The sequence below is a fragment of the Euprymna scolopes genome, chromosome 39 (genome assembly GCF_053919585.1).
Source record: "Euprymna scolopes isolate OS-2025 chromosome 39, ASM5391958v1, whole genome shotgun sequence".
In the NCBI taxonomy this organism is placed as follows: Eukaryota; Metazoa; Mollusca; class Cephalopoda; order Sepiida; family Sepiolidae; genus Euprymna; species Euprymna scolopes.
In genome coordinates, this window is record NC_136520.1 from 73,507,985 (window position 1) to 73,528,213 (window position 20,229).

Here is a 20,229-nt window from a genome sequence, read left to right on the forward strand (position 1 = left end):
TTGCCAGGAAATCTATCATCACTACTCCGTCCAGGTCCCAGAAGACTGAGCATGACCTTACCAGCGGAGGGCTGCACCCTTGCCTTCTTTGGAGGTGGTGAGTCCAAGTGCTTTCACTGCATTGACTGGGCTTTGGTCTCTGCATCATCCTGTGTAATCAGTCTTTTGAAAAACTTTGACTCATCTTCTTGGCACATCTCCAAATTCATCCTTGAGCACTCGACGCGTTCTCGCTTCTGGAATGGTGTGAGCAACCTGGGAATCCATCTGGCAGACCTTATGCATATGCAAATGGTCATGAATGATAGTTTCCACAGACCCTGTACAAATCTTGACATCTTGAGCTATTTGATGAATAGTAATGCGCCGATCTTCCAAAATGGCAGCCTCAACTTGATGGACAGATGCTTCATAAATGGCAAAAGGAGAGGGAGCGACCAGGTCTGGGAGCTGTTTCCACAGACTTTCGGCTATGTTTGAATTCACGATGCCAGCGTTTTACAAGGTCATATGATGGGGCATTATCACCATAAGTTTCTTTCATTTCTTCAAAAGTCTCCTGTGGTGTGCGTCCTTTCAAATACAAAAACTGGATCACTGCTCGACATTCAACAGGCTCCATTTCACACCTGACTCAGTTGAAACACCTGTAAAGCAGAAACCACAATTAGTTCAGAGCTGTAATTTGCCATATAACCCATAGAGATATAAATCATTGCACATGCAAAATTTTCAGCTAGATCAGACAACTGGAAGTGGGTCAGGGGTATTACTTATTGCACGCCCCTCGTACGTAGGTACTATTGGTTTTGTTTTTTAATTTCTTCTTTACTTAAATTTTCAACATTTTAATTGTAGATTGAGATTGTCGGACTGACTTCCTCATCTTGGTTGTTATAGTCACAACGTTTCGGCCGTTTTGCCTTCCGGCCTTCATCAGGTGTTTTGTATCGAACTGGGGAACCGTTTGTTAGGAGTCTCGAACCCAACCCTTTATTATTATTACGGGGGTACCGTGTTCGGATTCCAGCTAGGCTCTGGGACAAAACGGCCGAAACGTTGTGACTATAACAACCAAGATGAGGAAGTCAGTCCGACAATCTCAATCAATGAAAACACCTCGTCTCAAAAATACAGACAATTACTATTTTAATTGTATTCATTTTGAGGTTTTATGTGTTCTAAAAATAGCCATGTTTTCTTTTTTTTTTTTCTTTGATGTCTTGAATGTCTGCAATTAAAATCCATCGCCAAAAAACAAGAGATAAATTATTTCAAATGTATCAGCTGTTTTGATCCGAAGAACGCTGCCCCCAATGTTTTTTCATTGTTATGTTATAGAAGCAATGATTTTTTATTTTTTGTAGTTTATAAGAACATGGCCGATGCCATGAAGAAACACCCGCAGGCTGATGTTCTGGTCAATTTCGCCTCTTTGAGGTCGGCTTATGAAAGTACAATTGAAACTTTAAACTATCCTCAGGTAAAAAAAAAATTTCAGTAATTTTGGTTTAAAACTTTCTTTTTTTTTTTTCAATTTAATAAAAAACAAATTTTATTTGACACAATTTCTGATTTTATTTCTAATTTTGATTTTTTTTTTTTTTTTTATTAAAAAATTAATTTTCAATCAATCACTCAACTTTTTTAAACTGGAATTGAAAAATTTAAATACATAAAAAATTTTATAATTTTATTTAACATGCTTTTAAAAAATTTTTCTAGTATTTTTAAATTTGAGTTTCAAAAATGAAAAAATCATTTTAAGGATCAATTGTACATAAGGCACCCCAGTCTGAAAAATGATTAAAAGGACGCATCTTTGAAGTTTTTACTTTGAGTTGAATCATAAACAAAACAAATGCGTACATTTATATTTTTGCTATCATTTATATTTATAAACTGTCCCCAGTCGTATGTATATCCCTGTCAGGGGAGATGACGACGTTAGGTTTTTGCAATTTCTTGCAGCGAGGTGTTGACGTCCTCCAAATTTCCAAATTGGTCACTCATTTTAGCAATGACCAGGCTGAACGTTACTTAACTTCGGTGATCTGACGGGAACCGGTGTGTCAATGTGATTATTCCGTATATTTTTGGGATGCCTCGTATACAATCGATCCCTTTTTTTTACTTTTAATTCAGTAAATATAAACTTTTTTATGATTTCATGGGAAAATTATAGTTTTTACTTTTCTGTGACCTTATTTGAGAATATTTGCTTTTTCGTTTTTTTTTTTTTATTTGAAAAAATTATCTAAAATTTAAATTTTTGCTTTGAGAAAATATTAAAATATTTTTAATTTGGCAAATTTAAAAAAATTATTTTAAACTCCAGTAAAAATGCAATATAATTTTTTTTTTTTTTTTTTTTTTTTTTTACTTATGATTTAAATAAAATCATAAGTAAAAAAAAAAAAAAAAAAAAAAAATTATATACTGTATATTTCAGCATATAGGACGACTTTTAAAGTAAAAAAAAAAATCATCTTTAAAAACTAATATTTCATAAGATACCGGCTGTTGCAATCTCTAGCCTAAGCGAAACGAACATGGTTTCATGATTTAATAGTTGTCTTATACAACCGATATATGATAAATTTATTAAAATTTGCTCCAATTTTGTACCTCATCTTATCTGACAGTCGCTTTATATACCAAAATATATGGTGTATATATATATATATATATAAGCATACTTGCTTTAAATATTAAAAAAATGAAATACAGATTTTTCAATTTTGATTGATTTCTGTGAATTATATTTTAATATTTCTGGCATTACCAAATCAGACCATCTTAAGATATCAGATTCCTGACATAAATGCACCAAACATTGATGTAATTCTTTTCTTTCCCTTTGCAGAACTCAATCATGTTCTAAGCAAAAAAAAAAAAAAAAAAATTTCTCTACAAAACAATCAAACCAAACACCATGAATAAATATTTGAAGATATAAAGAACCTGAAGCATAAAATCTTTTTTCCAGAATGACTGGACTTAGCATTAATAACCCAAAAATGGTTATGCTGTAAAAAAAAAAAAAAAAATAAAAAAAATAAAAAAAACAACCAAATGTTAAAACCGTTTTGTATGTAGAGGATTATTTGTGCTTCAATTGCAGACATTTTATTTTTTTTACAAATTTATATTAAAAATTTTTTCAGATCCGTTGCATCGCAATCATTGCTGAAGGGATCCCTGAAAATCTGACACGACATCTCATTCAGGAAGCCAACAAAAAGGGCGTCTCTATTATTGGACCAGCCACCGTAAGTAACACAAAATTAAAAAAAAAAAAATGGCGACACTTATTACTTCAGGTAATGGAAGTTTCAGTTTATGAGAAAGGGGGTTTATTTAAAAACTGGCGTTTGGTTAGGAATAAAGTATAGTGTCTTTTCTCTGTCTCGGTTAGTGAAGGAGAAATCCTTTTAAACTGAGACAGTTTAAATTTTTGCCTAAATCTAGAGTGTCCTACCCTGCGACTAATTCTGCACTTGTGGGGAGGGATGTAAATAAATGTGTGAAGCTTTATCTGTCATAATATTTCATTGTGCATATAATAATACAAATTATTCTAGAATTTAAAAATGGTAATAAATGACTATGTGAATATGTTCTCGCATAAATACCATATTACCAATTAAAATCTCAATATCACTAAAATATTTAGCTTTTTTAAAAAAAAAAAAAAAAAAAATACATGAGCCGGATGTTTAGCCATTGTGTTCTGATTTTCAGAGAGTGGTGGTAATTAGACATACCTGGTAATACGTATTAAAAGCAATAACTTGCATGTGCTTATTACTGCATAGAGATTCATGACTGAGGACATACCTAGCAATGTGTCTGAGGCTGGTAACTAGATATATATACCTCACTTTTTTTATTTTGTTTTAGATGGGTATGGGGGATTTACCGAATGCCAGATTTATAAGAGTCAAATATGCTCTAAAATAGAGTACTGCACAGAGTATCCTATCCTGTCCTATCCTGTCTTGACAGGTTTCAAAACACACTCTGAAACCTAGTAGGTAATGCCCTTTTTTTCCTACCTGCAACTTTTTTCCCGCAGAAGAAACATTGCAAGCCTGTCTCTGCTCTATTGTTATTTTCATGGCATGTGCTCGTGTGAGCTTCATTCAATGCCCCCCCCCCCGCCGCCCCCTGCCAAACTTTCACAAAAAAAAAAAAAACGCTAATCAACCTACAACTACTACCAACAAGTTCCCCTATTCTCTATTGGTGCCTAATTCTAAACACAAATTCCCCGAACAAAGTTTCTTTCCTATAACTACCTGCCTGTGGAACTCTGTTCCACTGGCTTGCTTCCCAGCTGATTACAGCATGGTCGTTTTCAAGTCCAATGTGAACAAGTTCTTTTTATTCCGTCCCATCAAGTAGTGCAATTCTGCCCAATTCCTACCAAAAACAATCACTGAGCTATTCTCTCAATGATAACCTTACACGATAATGGTAATCCTTATCCTTGAGTGGTCTCTTGGCCTTGATAAGTGGAAACTTCCTTGTAAAAAAAAAAATTCCAATCAAGAAATCGTTTAAAGATTTTAACCGACTTTTTAATTGTTTGTATCTCTCTTACACTTCGTTCACCGGGTATATTTGGCAGGTGGTAGTTTTTAAAATTCCTTTTTCATGAGTCTGGTTGCTTCTATAATTATTGTAATGATGGAAATCTTCCTAAGATTCCAATTTCTTTTAGTGTCGTACAATAAGACCTTGGTACTTCGTTATATTATAATGCGTCCGAAAGTTGGTAAGTAAGGTATATCTAAGGTGTTTGTTTCAAATAATATGAACGTGTTCTGACATTGAAAAACTTTTTGTAAATCAACTTTCAACTTTGCTTTGTTATTTTCAAAGTTTTTGTTTTTTTAGCCAAGTAAACATTTCTGAAATTGTGTATTCGATTAAAATACACCGAGAAGGAACACAGGCCTCTACACCAGAGATTGCATTACAGTCTCTCAGTACGCATCATCTCTAGATTTGTGGTCAAAGCAAAGTGGATGATTCCTATAATGTTTGTCTTATTTGGCTTTCACGATATTGAGTGACTGCAGGTACCACTTCTTCCGGCAGCTGGTTCTGCACGTTGGGAGAAGTGTGTTTGAACAGACCCATCTGTCCCCTTCCAATATCGCTGCTTATCCAAACACGAGGAATACCCATGGGTCCTACAATCTTGTTTCAAAGGAAGCATCTTGCGATAGTATGTATTCCTCGTGCAGATATTTGCAGACTTGGATGGCATCCCCTCTCATTCAACGAAACACCAGTTGCTTCAGTTGATCCTCGTAGGGCAGATCACGCAGATCTGGTACTAATTTTGTCTCTGCAACACTTCTCTAGAAGTGTAAGCCATGTTTAGTTTCCGATGGTTCGTTGTTCTAAACAAGTCTTGAGAGGTGACTGGTTTGCAGTAGACAGTTCCACAGAGCAAAATATTCTTACCATGTCGAGACGGAAAAAAAACATGCAAAATTGCTACAGAAAAAGTTTAATATTTATGGAGCAATTCTTGTTTCTGATTGATTGGTAGCAGAATATGAATTAATTTGATTCGTCAGTTCCTAGTAGCATCGTTTATAAATAGAATTGCCCGACTGTGTGGGATCATACCCCATTACACATCCAAAATATTGCAACACTTCTATGGTTCCAATGTCATGCATGTAGCACAGTAACCATATTGATGTGGCATATTCTAGCTTTGGACGGCTCAGCCCCTTATAGAGAGGCAGGAACATAACACAGTCCATGTATGTAAACGAACGATGACATCTGCCAACCAACTTGTTGCCGTTTTAAGATGTTGAGTCTGGAGACACAGACATAAATAAACGTGTACACCTAGATCTTTTTTATATTTTATGAACATGAATGATGACATATTTATATTTCATGAACACGAACGATCACATATTCTAACTAACTTGTTAGTCGCAGATGCTGTTTTAAGATGTTGAGTCTGGAGACAGACATGAATTAAAGTGTACACCTTGATCTTTTTTCTGTATTTCTGTGGTTAGAACCCCTATTGTTTCCTTTGATTTTCATTAAAAACCTAGGTACTTGTTTAGAATTACACTTATTTAAAAAAATAAAAAATACAGAAAAATCTTTGATAGATGTACTCATCATGGAAATTACGTAAATTGATCAAATAGCCTTTTTTTAACTAAAAAAAATCAAAATTTCCGATTTAAATACTAAATGTATCCATTATAATACTTATGTTGATCTTAATAGTTCGAATTGAGTTGTCTCCGATTTATTTATACATTATGGTCGATCAAATCAGTATGTCTCGCTTAGTCATAAAATTTGATTTTTTTTTTTTTTTTAGTTAAAAGAAAAAAAACTAATCAAATTACATGATTTTTAGAATACTTCTAGGACACCTGGCATTGCCCGGTCGTAAAATATGCATATGTATTATATTTTAATTCATACAGAAACCAAGACATTTGCATGTGAGTATTGTCTTTTTCTAAACAGTTCACTTCTTGTAAGAAAAAAAAAATACTTGAGCTGGCAGTGAGTCAAGTTTGACAACTATTAGGTCAACTTGACATGATCTTAAAAAAGTGTTTTCAAACATACTTTTTCCAAGCATAAGGAATCTGTCATGTAAACGATTTGCGTATGTGCATTTGCGAAACAGTTAATAAAAATCTGATGGCCCCCCCCACATACCAATTTTGTAAATTTTTGACCCTTTAGCAGCCCTTTTTCTCAAATGAAAGCCAATTAAAAAATTTTGCACTTCTGAATACCCTACATATCAAATTTCAACTCTGTAGATCCAAAATTTGTTGATAAGTGTCCTCACACACATATTCTCACTTTTATTTTTAGAATATGATATCTTTATTTCGTGATGAGTATGTACATCATGAGATGTTTTTCTCTCTTGCGTTTTTTTAATATGGGGGGTGGGATACTAAATAAGTATCAAAACCTATTATAGGCAATAAAATGCAGTAACCAGAATCTCTCTTGTAGAGCACTGCGTTTTTACATGTGGTTTCCAGATTCTGTACATGGAAATTGAAATATAACATTGAAACTGGAAAGGATACATATTAACACATCTTTCTGCCCACTTAGATTGCCCTCGCCCCACCTAAATCTGGCCCCTATCACAGTGACCTCTTATGCTTCAGTAATAATATGCCTTGTTTGGAGTGAAAAAAGTAGACAACTAAAAAAGTAGTCTTTTTTTTTTTTTTTTTTTTTTTTTTAAAAGAATTCAATTTATCAGTTAAAAAAACAGACGAGAGATAAGGATTCTTTATTCATGGGATAAAACTTAGAAACTTCCCGTGTTTGATTTGTCGAGCATAAAAATGAAATTCTTCTTGTCTTTGTGTTTTAGGTTGGTGGTGTCATGCCTGGGTGTTTCAAAATTGGTAACACCGGTGGAATGTTAGACAACATTCTCTCATCCAAACTCTACCGACCGGGAAGGTAAGTCATTTCTTTGACTACTTGGTTCCCCTGTAGGAGATGTCTCCCTGAACCTCTTTCACTTTTTCTTGCTCACTTGCCCCTATCCCGAATTCATGGTAGTTGGCTGATATCAGTGAACATTTTTTTCTACCTAAAACGTCATTAACAATGTTTTTATGTTTGACATATTTCAAACTGATATATATTATTGCATATTAAAATTAAATTAAAACAAAAATTTTTCTTATTTCGAATTATTTAATCAAATAAAAATTCAGTCTTCTATTTGATTACTAAATTTAAAAAGTTATTCTAACAAATTACGGTACCTAACAATTTAATAAACAAAAATATAGTAAAAACTTGAATTTAATTTAAAAAATACTGTGCAATAATTTGTATCAGTTTGAAATATGTTAAACATTAAAAAAAACAAAAAAACTTTAATGACCATTTTGGTAGAAAAAAAAGAAAAAAAGTCTTATGGTGTCGGCCCATTGCCACAAATTTGCAATAGGGGTATGTGAGTGAGAAAAAGCGAAAGTAGTTCAGGGAGACATCTCCTACAGGAGAATTGACTACTTATACCACTAACAAGCTGTATTTGTCTGATGTTGTCCGTGTGGAAGACTTGGGGAAAAAATGATCATCCCAGTTATTGATTAAAAATTATCCAAAAAATAATCATGTTTACTTTTTTTTTTTTATAATACGATTTGAAAAAAATTAGTTTTCCCTTAATTTTGATTTCAATTAATAGTAAATTAAAAAAAAAATGTTGGCCCTTTTTTTTACTTTAACCCTTTATGACCTGGTTGAACTAATTCGTTTTTTTTTTTTTTTGACTTTCTGACTTTTCTCTTATAACAAAGCAGCTCCTATTTTTTTTTTTTAAATTTAAGGTAGGCAACATTTTCAATTTAAAATAAATTCATCTTGCTGATTTTTATTTTTAGGTGATAATATAAAAATATTATTTGACCTTTTATGACCTGGTTGAACTAATTCATTCAGTCATAAATAAATGAATATAACGGCATAAATAAAGTGGGAATTGATTCAAACACATCTTGTACGTATTAGTTCAGTATCTGGGTAGATGTCAGATACGTCCAGATTGCAACTGTCCATTGCTTATATTCAGTATGCAGCCATCTGTCTCGGAGAGTGGAGGATTTCGTTTGTTGTCCTAACACACTTTTTTAAGCACCATGGATAATAATCAAGGAAGTTTATGAAATGCAAAAATTCTCAGTGGTAGTTTAACTATTGAATTTCATCATGAAAAATCATTATAGTGAAAATGTCTTAAAATCATAGTATCATTACCCTTTAAACTAACTAAAATTAACAATATTTTTTAGTCATCTACATCATAATTAACAATATTTTTTAATCATCTACATCATAATTAACAATATTTTTTAATCATCTACATCATAATTAACAATATTTTTTAATCATCTACATCATAATTCAGGTCATAAAAGGTGGTAACTTTTCATATCAACAGATAAGTTTGTTTTTTTCTCAACAATCAATTTTTATTTACAAAACAGATTTAAAAAAATTAGTTTTGAAACTTAAATGGAGAAAACTTTTTTGGCGAAGTTAAAGGAAAGCAATTTTTCCATTGGAATAAACAAATAAAAACAAAATTAAAAATGCAAGATTTACTTAAGGAAGCTGTGATGTGAGCTTCACTTTTTTATTAGTTTCGATACAACAAATAAAAAAAAAGTTGGTCTCTAAATAATATGTTGTACAGTATATTACTTTGTGGTATAACAACGTTCTAAGTATGACTCCTTTTGTACAAGGTGCCTTCAATAAGTTTCCAGACTTTTTTTCATATAGGAAAGAGAGTCGCCAACCTGATAGGTCCTGAACTGTCATCTAGGCTTCAGCCTCTGTCCCATCGACGAGATGTTGCATCCCTCTGCCTGTTCTACAAATACTTTAATGGTGAATGCTCTGAGGAACTGCAAACACTTGTACCTCCCCGACGTAACTACCCCCGACAAACCCGACAAGCTACTAAGTCTCATCCCTTTACAGTAGAGATCTCTAGGTGCAAGAAAGCCTTTTTACTCCAATAGTTTCTTCCGCAGAACTGCAGGTCTTTGGAACTCTCTTCCGGGATTCTGCTTTCCCAACTGTACTGAATTGCAGAAGTTCAAGTGTAATGTGAACAAACATCTTGCTACTCATCTCCCTTCATAATGACCTTGCTAATTAAGTCCCTGATAGTAGCCCCCTGCTTCAAATTGACACTGTGCCTTGTTTGGGGTGAAAATTGAATTTAAAAAAAAAAAAAAAAAAAAAAAAGGCACTTTTATTGACAGTACACACATGAAACTCTAGTCCCCTTTAAAATAATCTCCTCTAGTCGAATGCATTTATTGCTCCATTCCAACAACTTCTGGAAGACGCCATGGAAGTCCTTTTGCATGAGTGTGTCAATGACCCTCATTACAACCTCTTTCATCTCCTCATTTGTTTCATAATTGAATATCTAAAAAACATTTCAAATAAAAAACACATTTTAAGTAAAAACACTATTATGACATATGAAAATTAGTAAACATTTAAAAAAAAATGATTGAATAAAAGATCTGCTAGAAGTATTCAAAAAAAAAAATTGCTATTATCAATCTGCCATTTTCTAATTTCAAATAGTGAAAGTGAAGTGAAAACAAGGGAGATAAGTCAAGTTATCAAACGGAATTAACCACAAACTAAATTATTAAATCTATTATTGATTAATTAAAATTTTTTTTTTTGTAATTATTTTTTTACTTTATCATTTTTCATAATTTTTGGAAATTTTATTAATTTCTATACATGCAATTAGGTAGTAGTGTTTTTACTTAAAATGTCTTTGTAGTTATCTAATTTTTTTTTATGAATTTGAAAAATTATTAAATTTAAATAGCCAATAAGATTTTTAGTGTTAAATGTTTATTAAAATTGATTTTAATTGTTGAACAAAAAATCTAAAAGATTTTCTAGATATGGCAGGATACCAACCTAAAGTAAAATCTATACAAGTTCCATTTAGGCGAGAAATACACACACAAGATCTTGTTTGATAGTTTTAATAATAGAGAATTAGTCCCTTTCAGACACAAGGATCAATTGAATGTTTAATTTTTAAGACAAGAAATCAATGTCATTTTACACCAGAAGACTATATATGAAAGAAAAATATTAAATTCGCATAAATCAATGAAATTGCATTTTTAGTGTTAATTTTTTTTAAAAATATAAATTGATTTTAATTGTTGAAAAAAACCTGAAAATAAGTTGAGATTAGTTATCTTTGTAAATATTACATGTTGCCACACTTTATACAAATATATACAAGTTACATTTGGTCGAGAAACACACATACACAATATCTTGTTTGATGGTTTTAATTATAGAGAATTATTGTGGAAATGAGGTGAACTTTTTCCATTTGTATAGTACCAATTCCATTTCGCAGACAAGGATCAAATGTTTCATATTTAAATCAGGAAATAGATGTTCAGTTTATACCCGAAGACCATATTCTCTACAAACAGAACAAGAGTTATTTGTGTTCATAAAAAGCTTTCATCTACAAAACAGTGCAGACATTTCTACACAGTCTGTGATTTGTCCAAAAGATAAAACAGAAACTTAATCATAAGAATCAGTTTTGGAGAAAATAAAAATGGTGCATATCTTTTTGCTAAAAAATTTTTTTTTTAAATCTGCCATTGGAACATATTCTGTTTTTGCTTTAAAAAAAAAAAAAATACCACTGAAGCATATCTTTTTTTTTTTTAACAGAAAACATATCATCTTTGTTGCTAGAAAAAAAAAACCTTCATTGGAACACTTGATTTATTTTTATTTTTCCTAACAAAAAAAATGTAATTGAAATTTTAGTTTTTAATTTTTTTTTTTTGTTGATAATAAAAAATATCATTGGAACTGTTTTTTTACTAACAAAAATAATTTTAGAATTTCTATTTTTTTGTTTACAAAAAATATCATTGCAAATTTTTTTTCCTGACAAAAATTATTGGAATTTTTTTTTTTTTGCTAACAAAAGAAATATCATTGGATTTTTTTTTTTTTTTCCTAACAAAAAATATTATTATTGGAAGACATCTATTTTGCTAACAACAACAACAAAAAAAATGATACACATTGGAATACATCTGATTTCTCAATAATTAATTCTTGTTTTGTTGTATTTAAAAATTTATTTTGTAGTGTGGCCTATGTTTCCCGTTCCGGTGGAATGTCAAATGAACTGAACAACATAATTTCTCTCAACACAAATGGTGTGTACGAAGGTGTCGCCATTGGGGGAGACAGGTATGTACTCATGTGCACATTCTCGGTTTCAAAAACATGGCATGAGAATGGAATTACGATAATATTAATAAATATTATAATTTCTTTTTCATGCCAACACAAAAATAAAGAATTTGAAGACATTCAGTATATTTTATAAAGCAATTGATTGGTATTTGATTAATTCTTATCCCTGGCTATAAATCTATTATAGTTTATGATGGCAAAAATAATATTGCAATGAAAGTTCTTGATTAAAATTTTTTTTTTTTGTCTTAACTTGTGGGAATCGACAACATGCTAGGTTTGGGAATTTATTTCAATTTCAGCTTCTTTTTGACATTAGCTACTCGTGTAAACATGTGCTGCACAGTATGTTTGGCCGGTGTTCCTGCATCGTTTTTTTTAATAATCTTATTTTTTTTGCTAACAAACTATTTCCTTCTATTGTTATGACGTTTTTTGTTTTTTTTTAAAAACTTCCAACATATTTTTCCTCTTTTTTCCCCTTGCTTTTGATGCCTCCGTTCAGTCTCAAAAGACAAAGGATACCCCCTGTAGGGGCGGCTGCGCGTGTAATTGTGAGGCAAGGGTTGCGCAATCTCCAATTGTTTGAGTCCAGTGGCAAGAAAAAGTCCACGATGACTGGAAACGGTGCTGAGATAAACGGAGAGAACATACGGCACCTGGAAGTCCCAAACGGTCACCCATTTAGTACTGACCAGGTTTAACATTGCTTAACTTTGTTGATCTAGTCGGAACCGGTGTGTCAATGTGATTAATGCCATATTTCCTTGCTTTATTCATATAAGATTGCACAATCTTTTTATTCACTTTACTTCCGATATGTTTTTCCTCTCTTTTTATAAATCACTTCCTAACACTCTGAGGGAGGGGATCGATAGTCATTGCCGCTTGATTTGTTTTACTTTCTCTCATGATACAGTTGGGGGAAGTAGAAGACTTGTTTCATCAAAAGAATTACTTCCTCTTGCTAGCAGCCATGTTTTTTTTTTTTTTTTTTTTTTTCAATATACAGAGTTTTAGAACAAATGCATTTCAAGTGAAAGCATTACGTACTTACGAGTCATGTGGAAATTCGTATAAATTCTAAAAAAAATTCCAAAAGACGATCCAATAGAAAAATAATTAAAAGTAAAAATAAAATTTATTGAGTTTTATCGTATGTTTTAATGTGGAAGAGTTGTGCAACCAATTCAGTATGATACACTGATTTATCTCCCTTGATTTCCTTGAAATCAGTCATTGACAAAATAGAAAATATTAAACTGTTAGTCTCTACGATTTTTTAATAAAAAATAGTTCTAGCACATCTTCTACAGGACCATTTTTATAATTTTTACTAATTGTACATTGCACAAGCACTCTTTATTTCTTCAAAATAGATTTTGAACATTTGGTGCTTGTTCGGAATAACAAAAATTGAAAAATTGAATTTCAACCAAAACCAATGCTATCTATTTAATTGTCATGTGAACATTAGTAACATATCCAAAAATTACAAAAAATAAAGTAGAAAATTAATTATTAATGAAAATTTAAAAAACGAATAGCAAGTTATTGCAGTCCGTCTGACTGCAACAACTAGCTTGAGAGTATTTTAAATTTAATTAACTTTCGATTATAAGTTACTTACCTTGTTTAAGTTATAGTTCACAAATAATAATGGCAGATCATTTGATCTTGAAATCATGGAAGTAAATGCTTTTGTGTAATAATGTAATAATATATTACTAATTTCGACATGATAGTAAAATAGATGATATTGCTTTTAGTTGAAATTCAATTTTTCAACTTTATTCAAACATTTTTACACAAAAAACTAATTTCAATGGAATTTAACTAATTTGGTCCCCATGTTAGAAATCGATCTCAATTTTCAGCATTTTCTTTTTTTCCATTGTCCATACATCTCCTTGTATTTACTGCTTTATTTAGATTTTTTTCTCTTACAATTCTCCAGATATCCTGGAACTACATTCCCTGATCATATCATGCGCTACCAACAGGCTGAAGACGTAAAGATGCTCGTCTTGCTGGGCGAAGTAAGAAACTCCGATTTATCTTTTTCCATTAATTAAATAATAATTTAACAACTAACACGCTTAAATAATTTTTAAAAAATGGATTTGGATTGTTCAGACTACAGTTCTCAACTTGAATGTTATTTTCGTCACGATTCTGGTGACGTAACCTCCCACATACTCCAGAGATACACCTGAAGAAAGTGGGAGGTTATATTGTCAACCTTCTCAACCACCAATAGCTATGACTAAAAATAAATTACCTGAAAGTACTTCTTTCAAACTCCTCAGCATAACGTTCACAGGGAACATGAGTTGGAACAGTAACATTGAAAGGCTACTGCAAAGAAAGTGGGCTCTCCCTACCATGCTAGAAAGCTACTTACGCCTGAAAGTATCCTGTATGTCTACAAGGCCACTATTTGCCCATGTATGGAGTACTGTTGTCACATTTGAGCTGGTGCATCTGCTACTTGTCTCTCGCTCCTGGACAGAGTTCAAAAGAGAGTTGTCAACCTGATAGGTCCTGAACTGTCATCTAAGCTTCAATCTCTGTCTGTAATGTTGTATCCCTCTGCCTGTTCTACAAGTATTTTAATGGTGAATGCTCTAAAAACTACAAGCCCTTGTACTCCCTCAACGTAAATACCCCCGACAAATCCGACAAGCAGCAAAATGTTTTTTTTTTTGTGTGGAGTTGGAACAGTTACATTGAGCGGCTACTGCAAAGAAAGTGGGCTCTCTCTACCATGCTAGAAAGCTACTTACGCCTGAAAGTATCCTGTATGTCTACAAGGCCACTATTTGCCCATGTATGGAGTACTGTTGTAACACGTGTAGGTCTACCAGCAATTAAATATAGTTTTATCACTTGCTAACAGTGAAGTATAAAAACAATGAAAATAGCAAATATAGTCTAATTTAAATAAATATGCATTTCTGTCAGCATTCGAACATTCTCAGTTCCAACCCGTTCAGTCTGGTTCTCCTGAACTCGACACCCGTTAACTTGACTGCCGACCTTATATTGCTTTACTACAGTGTGGAGCCAGGTCAGGGGTCCAGGTTTGCCAAAAATCTTATCTAAAATATAATGGATTATAGTTTTCTGATAAACACCGCTTGTCAATTTCCATAGATTATTTATTTTATCTGTCATTTCATGAGGGAAGAGAGAGTTCCAAAACAAATATATATTTATATTACAAATTACGGCACGATCTTGAAGAAATTAGTCATGCAATCCCGAACAATATCGTCAAATCAACATGCCATGCCACCAAACAATAGCGTTGAATCGACATGCCACATTCCCAAGCAATACTGTTGACTGACATGACATGCCACCAAACAATCTCGTCGAATCAACATGCCACAACATGAGATGCAGTAATGCGAGGCACGTTATCAGAGCAATATTTTTCAACCGCACTCTGAATGACTTATTGACTTGTTTTTTATAGGCATTGGACGAAACTCAAATGTTGCTCTGGGTAGGGACGGATGTAGCTCATTGGTACACTTTTGAGTTGCAATCAAATAAATAAATAAATAAAAATGATTTCATTATCGCATTCAAGACTTGAAGGTTTTTCAAATTTTTTGTTTAATTTATAATCACAGGGAGATTGAGGAGGGAGAAGGCAGTATTTTGAAACAGATACATGTTTATCCTTTTTTTTTTTTTTTTTTTTTTTTTTCTCCAGGTTGGAGGTGTTGAAGAATACAGAGTTATCGAAAAGATGAAGTCTGGTGAAATAACCAAGCCGGTGGTTGCTTGGTGCATTGGAACTTGCGCTGGAATGTTTACATCTGAGGTGAGTGAAGCGCATTTTCTTTAGCTTTTTGACGTCGGGACACGTAGATACATCGTAATGTTCTGAGAGCTACCAGTTTTTGCATGTGATGTTATTTATTGTATGCTGCCGGGTTTTAATATAGATAGCTTAAAGTATTCTTAATTGTAATTTGAACTAAAATTTATCAGATGCATAGTGAGTCAACAAAAAATGGTAGTGGTAGTAGAACCAATGTAGCTATTAGCTTTGTTGTTGTTGCTACTGCAGCATTCTCTCAAAAGGCATTTGAACTTGCCAACACAAAAATATTATATTTAACAATACTTTTACAATTTATTTTGGATATTAATTTTGTCGCTTCTAGAAGATAAATTCTAAAACACTTATCTTATTTTAATGATCTGGAATATGGTTTTCTATGTTTGAAATTTTCCTTTTTTTTTTTTTTTCTCAAGCTCTTTTTTTTATTTTTTTTTATTTTCATTGTTGAAGATGATCCGACAAAGAATTGAAAATACTTGTGATACATATGGACTATTTAATTATTTAGATTTTGGGTACTCATGCACTTATTGATCCGTGCTGAAATAATAACGTTATTATTTAAAAAGCCATTCTTAACATGGGGAGAGGAGGGTGTCTTGTACCTATTCTGTATTAACCTTACAAATGAATAAAAAACAACATATCATAAAACTTTAATTAAACTTGGAAATACGATTTAAAAAAATAGCGCAGATCAGTAAGTGTATTAGCACCAGAAACTAAAATAATTATTAGAAAAATTGAAAATCTAAAAAAAATTTATGATTAAGAAAAAGAATTTTATTGTGTTTGATAATGTTTGCTTAAATGAAAGATTGCTGCCTTACTATATGATATTTTTGTTGGTTTCCCTGGTTTTCAAAGGTCAGACCTTTACTTTCATTACGTTGATGACACGTTTTGTTTGACAACGAAACAAAAGCAGACGCTTTTTTTATGTCCCTTAATAACAGTCGTCCAGCCCTTAGGTTTACGTTAAACAAAGAAGTTAATTCTGCTCTTCCATAACATCACTGTAGGATTGTAATATTTATTTATGTGTTACAGAAGATCAGAAAAATATTGGTACCGTTGGTTTCAAATCCAACACAAAGGAGAACTCTCCTCAACCTCTGTTTATATCAATCTCCTCGGAAATGATCTCTGTTTTTAGAATTATTAAAGTCAAAATAACAAAAGGGGAAGGAGTTAATGAATTTTCCCATTAACTTTTAAGATTTTATTTTAATGTTGCATTTCTAGGGAGAATTAAACAGAGGCTGAAGAGAGTCTGACATAGATTGGTTCCCTTTGTGTTGGATTTAAAACCAACGGCACCAAAGGTTTTCTCATCTTTTGCAAAACAAATATGTATAAAAGGAACTTTGTGAGTTCATTTCCTATGGACTCAAAAACGGTTGGGCCGATTTTTATGAAATTTCACACAAATGTACCTGTGTCTAAGAGTGTTCTTAAATAGGTTTTCCACTGAAATGTCTTTGATAAGTACTGATAATCGAAATAATCCTATGAAAGAAAGAACAGGCGATTTTAACCAAAGTTAACCGCTTACACAGCCTAATATCACAAGTGCATTTGAGAAGTTTTATTACCGCACAAGCAGAAAGGCCTGGCATATAAAATCAACAGTAGTTTTTTTTTATATGACAAGAGCACATTAGAAATGTTTCGGTTTAGAACACAGATGAGCCATGATACTTGACTTTGGTATTTTAAACTTTATTTCAAGCTATTATATATAAAAAATAATTTTATAAAATGAACAGTATGTTCTCTACAGTGCAATGTTACTACAATGTATTGTATACTAAGTCACTGCAGAGAGGCATATGAAGCTTTTTTCTTGTGCACTGCATTGAGTTTCCAACTAGATCAGACAATCAATTCGTATGATTGAAAAAAAAATGGGTGATTTTACCAATTTCCATGCCAATAAAAATATAGGTGTGTAAAACATTTATTGATCATCATTCTGTCCCTGGCAACATCGGGTCTCCCTTCTAGTATATATATATATATATATATATATATATATATATATATATATATATATATATGGTCAGAGATGGCTTCAATGCCGAGTCTGAATCTATCGACTGGTGTTAATTGTGACACCCTGCACTGATGATTCCTGAAAGGATGAAACACTAGTGTTTGTAGATATTTAATAATTATTATAAGATATATATATATATATATATATATATATATATATATATATATATATATATTCTTGAGGACTGTATTACGAGGTTCCTTCAATAAGTTTCCAGACTTTTTTCATATAGGCACTTCTATTGATAGTACACACATAAAACTCTAGTCCCCTTCGAAGTAATCTCCTCTGGCTGCAATGCACTTGTTGTACCGTTCGAACAATTTCTGGAAGACCCCATGGAAGTCCTCTTGTGTGAATGTGTTAATAACCCTCGTCACAGCCTCTTTCATTTCCTCAATTGTCTCATAATGACAGCCTCCAAGGTTTTCCTTGAGCTTAGGGAAGAACCTAAAGTCACAGGGAGCAAGGTTTGGACACTGGGGGTGGGGGGGGGGACTGTCTTGATGTCCATCTTGGTCTCAAATGGTTTGTGACAAGGATGGAGTTATGGACTGCACCTTTGAGACAAATTTTGTGCAAATCTCCAGTTCCTTGTGAGTAATTGTGTGTACAGTTCCCACACTGACATCAAACTGTGTATTTATTGTTTGTATAGACACACGACAGTCCTTATCCATGAAATTCTTTATTTGGCCAATCAACTCTGGTGTTCTGATTTCCTTAATCCTCCCACACCTTTCATCATCCCTTACAGACTCTATGCCCTCCTTGAATCTCTTATGCCACTCAAAATCTGATGCTCTATTCATGCAAGGAGATCCAAAAGCAGTCTGAAGCATTCCATACATTTCTGTGCCATTTTTTCCAAGTTTAAAACAGAATTTTATTATTTATTTATTTTCATTCTTCTAAAGTGTCCAGATTGCATTTTTAAAATTCACCAGCTGTGACAATCAGGCTTTAGTAGGGTGTATTCTAATTCTTGCTGGAGCTGGTCATTTGAACTTGAAATGATAAAAGTTTGTCAGTCATTTCATACGATATATAAAAATAGCATACTGAATTTTCAAGAATCTACAACAATTTTAAATGCCTGTACAAAAAAAGCCTGGAAACTTATTGAAGGCACTTTGTATATACAAATGAGTTTTTCTAATGGCAAAACTCTTTTATATTTAATTCCAGGATGTTTGATATTTCCTGTTGCCTATTGTTCTAATTCTTTGACTGCTATTTCACTCACATGTATCTGATGGTTGAAAGCCTTGCATTCCTCAAATGAAATTAATTTGCGTGTGTGCAACTCATCGAATGCATCTTCCCACAGGGTCACCTGCCAAATATTCAACATATATAATAAGACGCTTGGGGGACTGTATTACATACAAGTGACTTTTAAATGCAAAAATCTTTGATTCTTTGTTTTTCTTGAATGTTTTAGGTCCAATTCGGTCATGCCGGTTCCTGTGCGAATGCTGCTAAAGAAACTGCTGATGCCAAAAACAAAGCCCTGAAGGATGCTGGTGCTCATGTCCCAAACAGCTTTGACGAGTTGGGCATGCTCATCAAGTAAGATTTTGATTTTTTACGATCAACGTCGATCCACAAACACTCAGAGCCTCATTTTAAAAAAATATTCTTTTTATTGCTTTTTTTACCCCCAAACAAAGTACAGTGCCACTTTGATGGGGGGGGGGGGCACTATTTGGGACATAACTTGCTGGGATACTATGTAGGGAGTTGAACAGCAAGATGTCTGTACACTTGAACTTCTGCATGTCAGTACAGTCAGAGAAGCAGGGACTCGGGAGTGAATTCCAAAATCTAGCAGTCCAAGGGAAGAAGCTCTTACAGTAGAAGGCTTTACAGCATCTACTGTGTAGGGGTGGGATTTTGCTGCTTGTTGGGATATTTATGTCGAGGGGATACAAGGGTTTGGAGCTCGTTGGAGCACCTTCAATTAAAATACTTGTAAAACAGGTTTAGGGATGCAACATTTTTTCAATGGGACAGAAATTGGAGTCTGGTTGATAGAGTGGGATATATTAGGTTGGTGATTCTTTTTTGAATCCTGTCTTATAGTGAGAGACGCACCAGCCTAAATATGGCAACAATACTCCATGTATGGGTGAATGGTGGCCTTGTAGAGGTATAGGATACTCTTAGGAGTGAGTAACTTTTTATCATGGTCGAGAGCCCACCTTCTTTGCAGCAGCCTTGGCAATGCTCTCAATATATCTATTTCAATTCATGTTTACTGTGAATATCTATAGTTACATGAGGTGTGTGTGACCTGATGATCGTAGTCATGACTGTGCTATGGTAAAACAACACGAGGCGACACATTTACTTGATGTAAATTAAGCTAGTGATGGGGGGAAGTGATACCATCACATAGCGTAGAAAGAAGAACCTCAAACGTTGTTCATAACTGTCTGATTACGTCAGTCCCAAGTGACTTTTTTTTTTTTTT

General features: G+C 32.9%; 1 protein-coding gene across 4 annotated transcripts in view; it reads left to right on the forward strand.

The window, feature by feature from the left end:
* LOC145263869 (ATP-citrate synthase-like) overlaps window positions 1-20,229 on the forward strand; it is a 238,639-nt gene that overhangs the window by 187,719 nt on the left and 30,691 nt on the right. For all 4 annotated transcript variants that reach the window (XM_080120941.1, XM_080120942.1, XM_080120943.1 and 1 more), the window contains 7 exons: window positions 1,368-1,483; window positions 3,168-3,272; window positions 7,406-7,497; window positions 11,725-11,829; window positions 13,793-13,874; window positions 15,560-15,670; window positions 19,198-19,325. In XM_080120941.1, coding sequence (XP_079977067.1) covers window positions 1,368-1,483; window positions 3,168-3,272; window positions 7,406-7,497; window positions 11,725-11,829; window positions 13,793-13,874; window positions 15,560-15,670; window positions 19,198-19,325 — 739 coding nt within the window. The remainder of the gene's footprint in view (window positions 1-1,367; window positions 1,484-3,167; window positions 3,273-7,405; window positions 7,498-11,724; window positions 11,830-13,792; window positions 13,875-15,559; window positions 15,671-19,197; window positions 19,326-20,229) is intronic.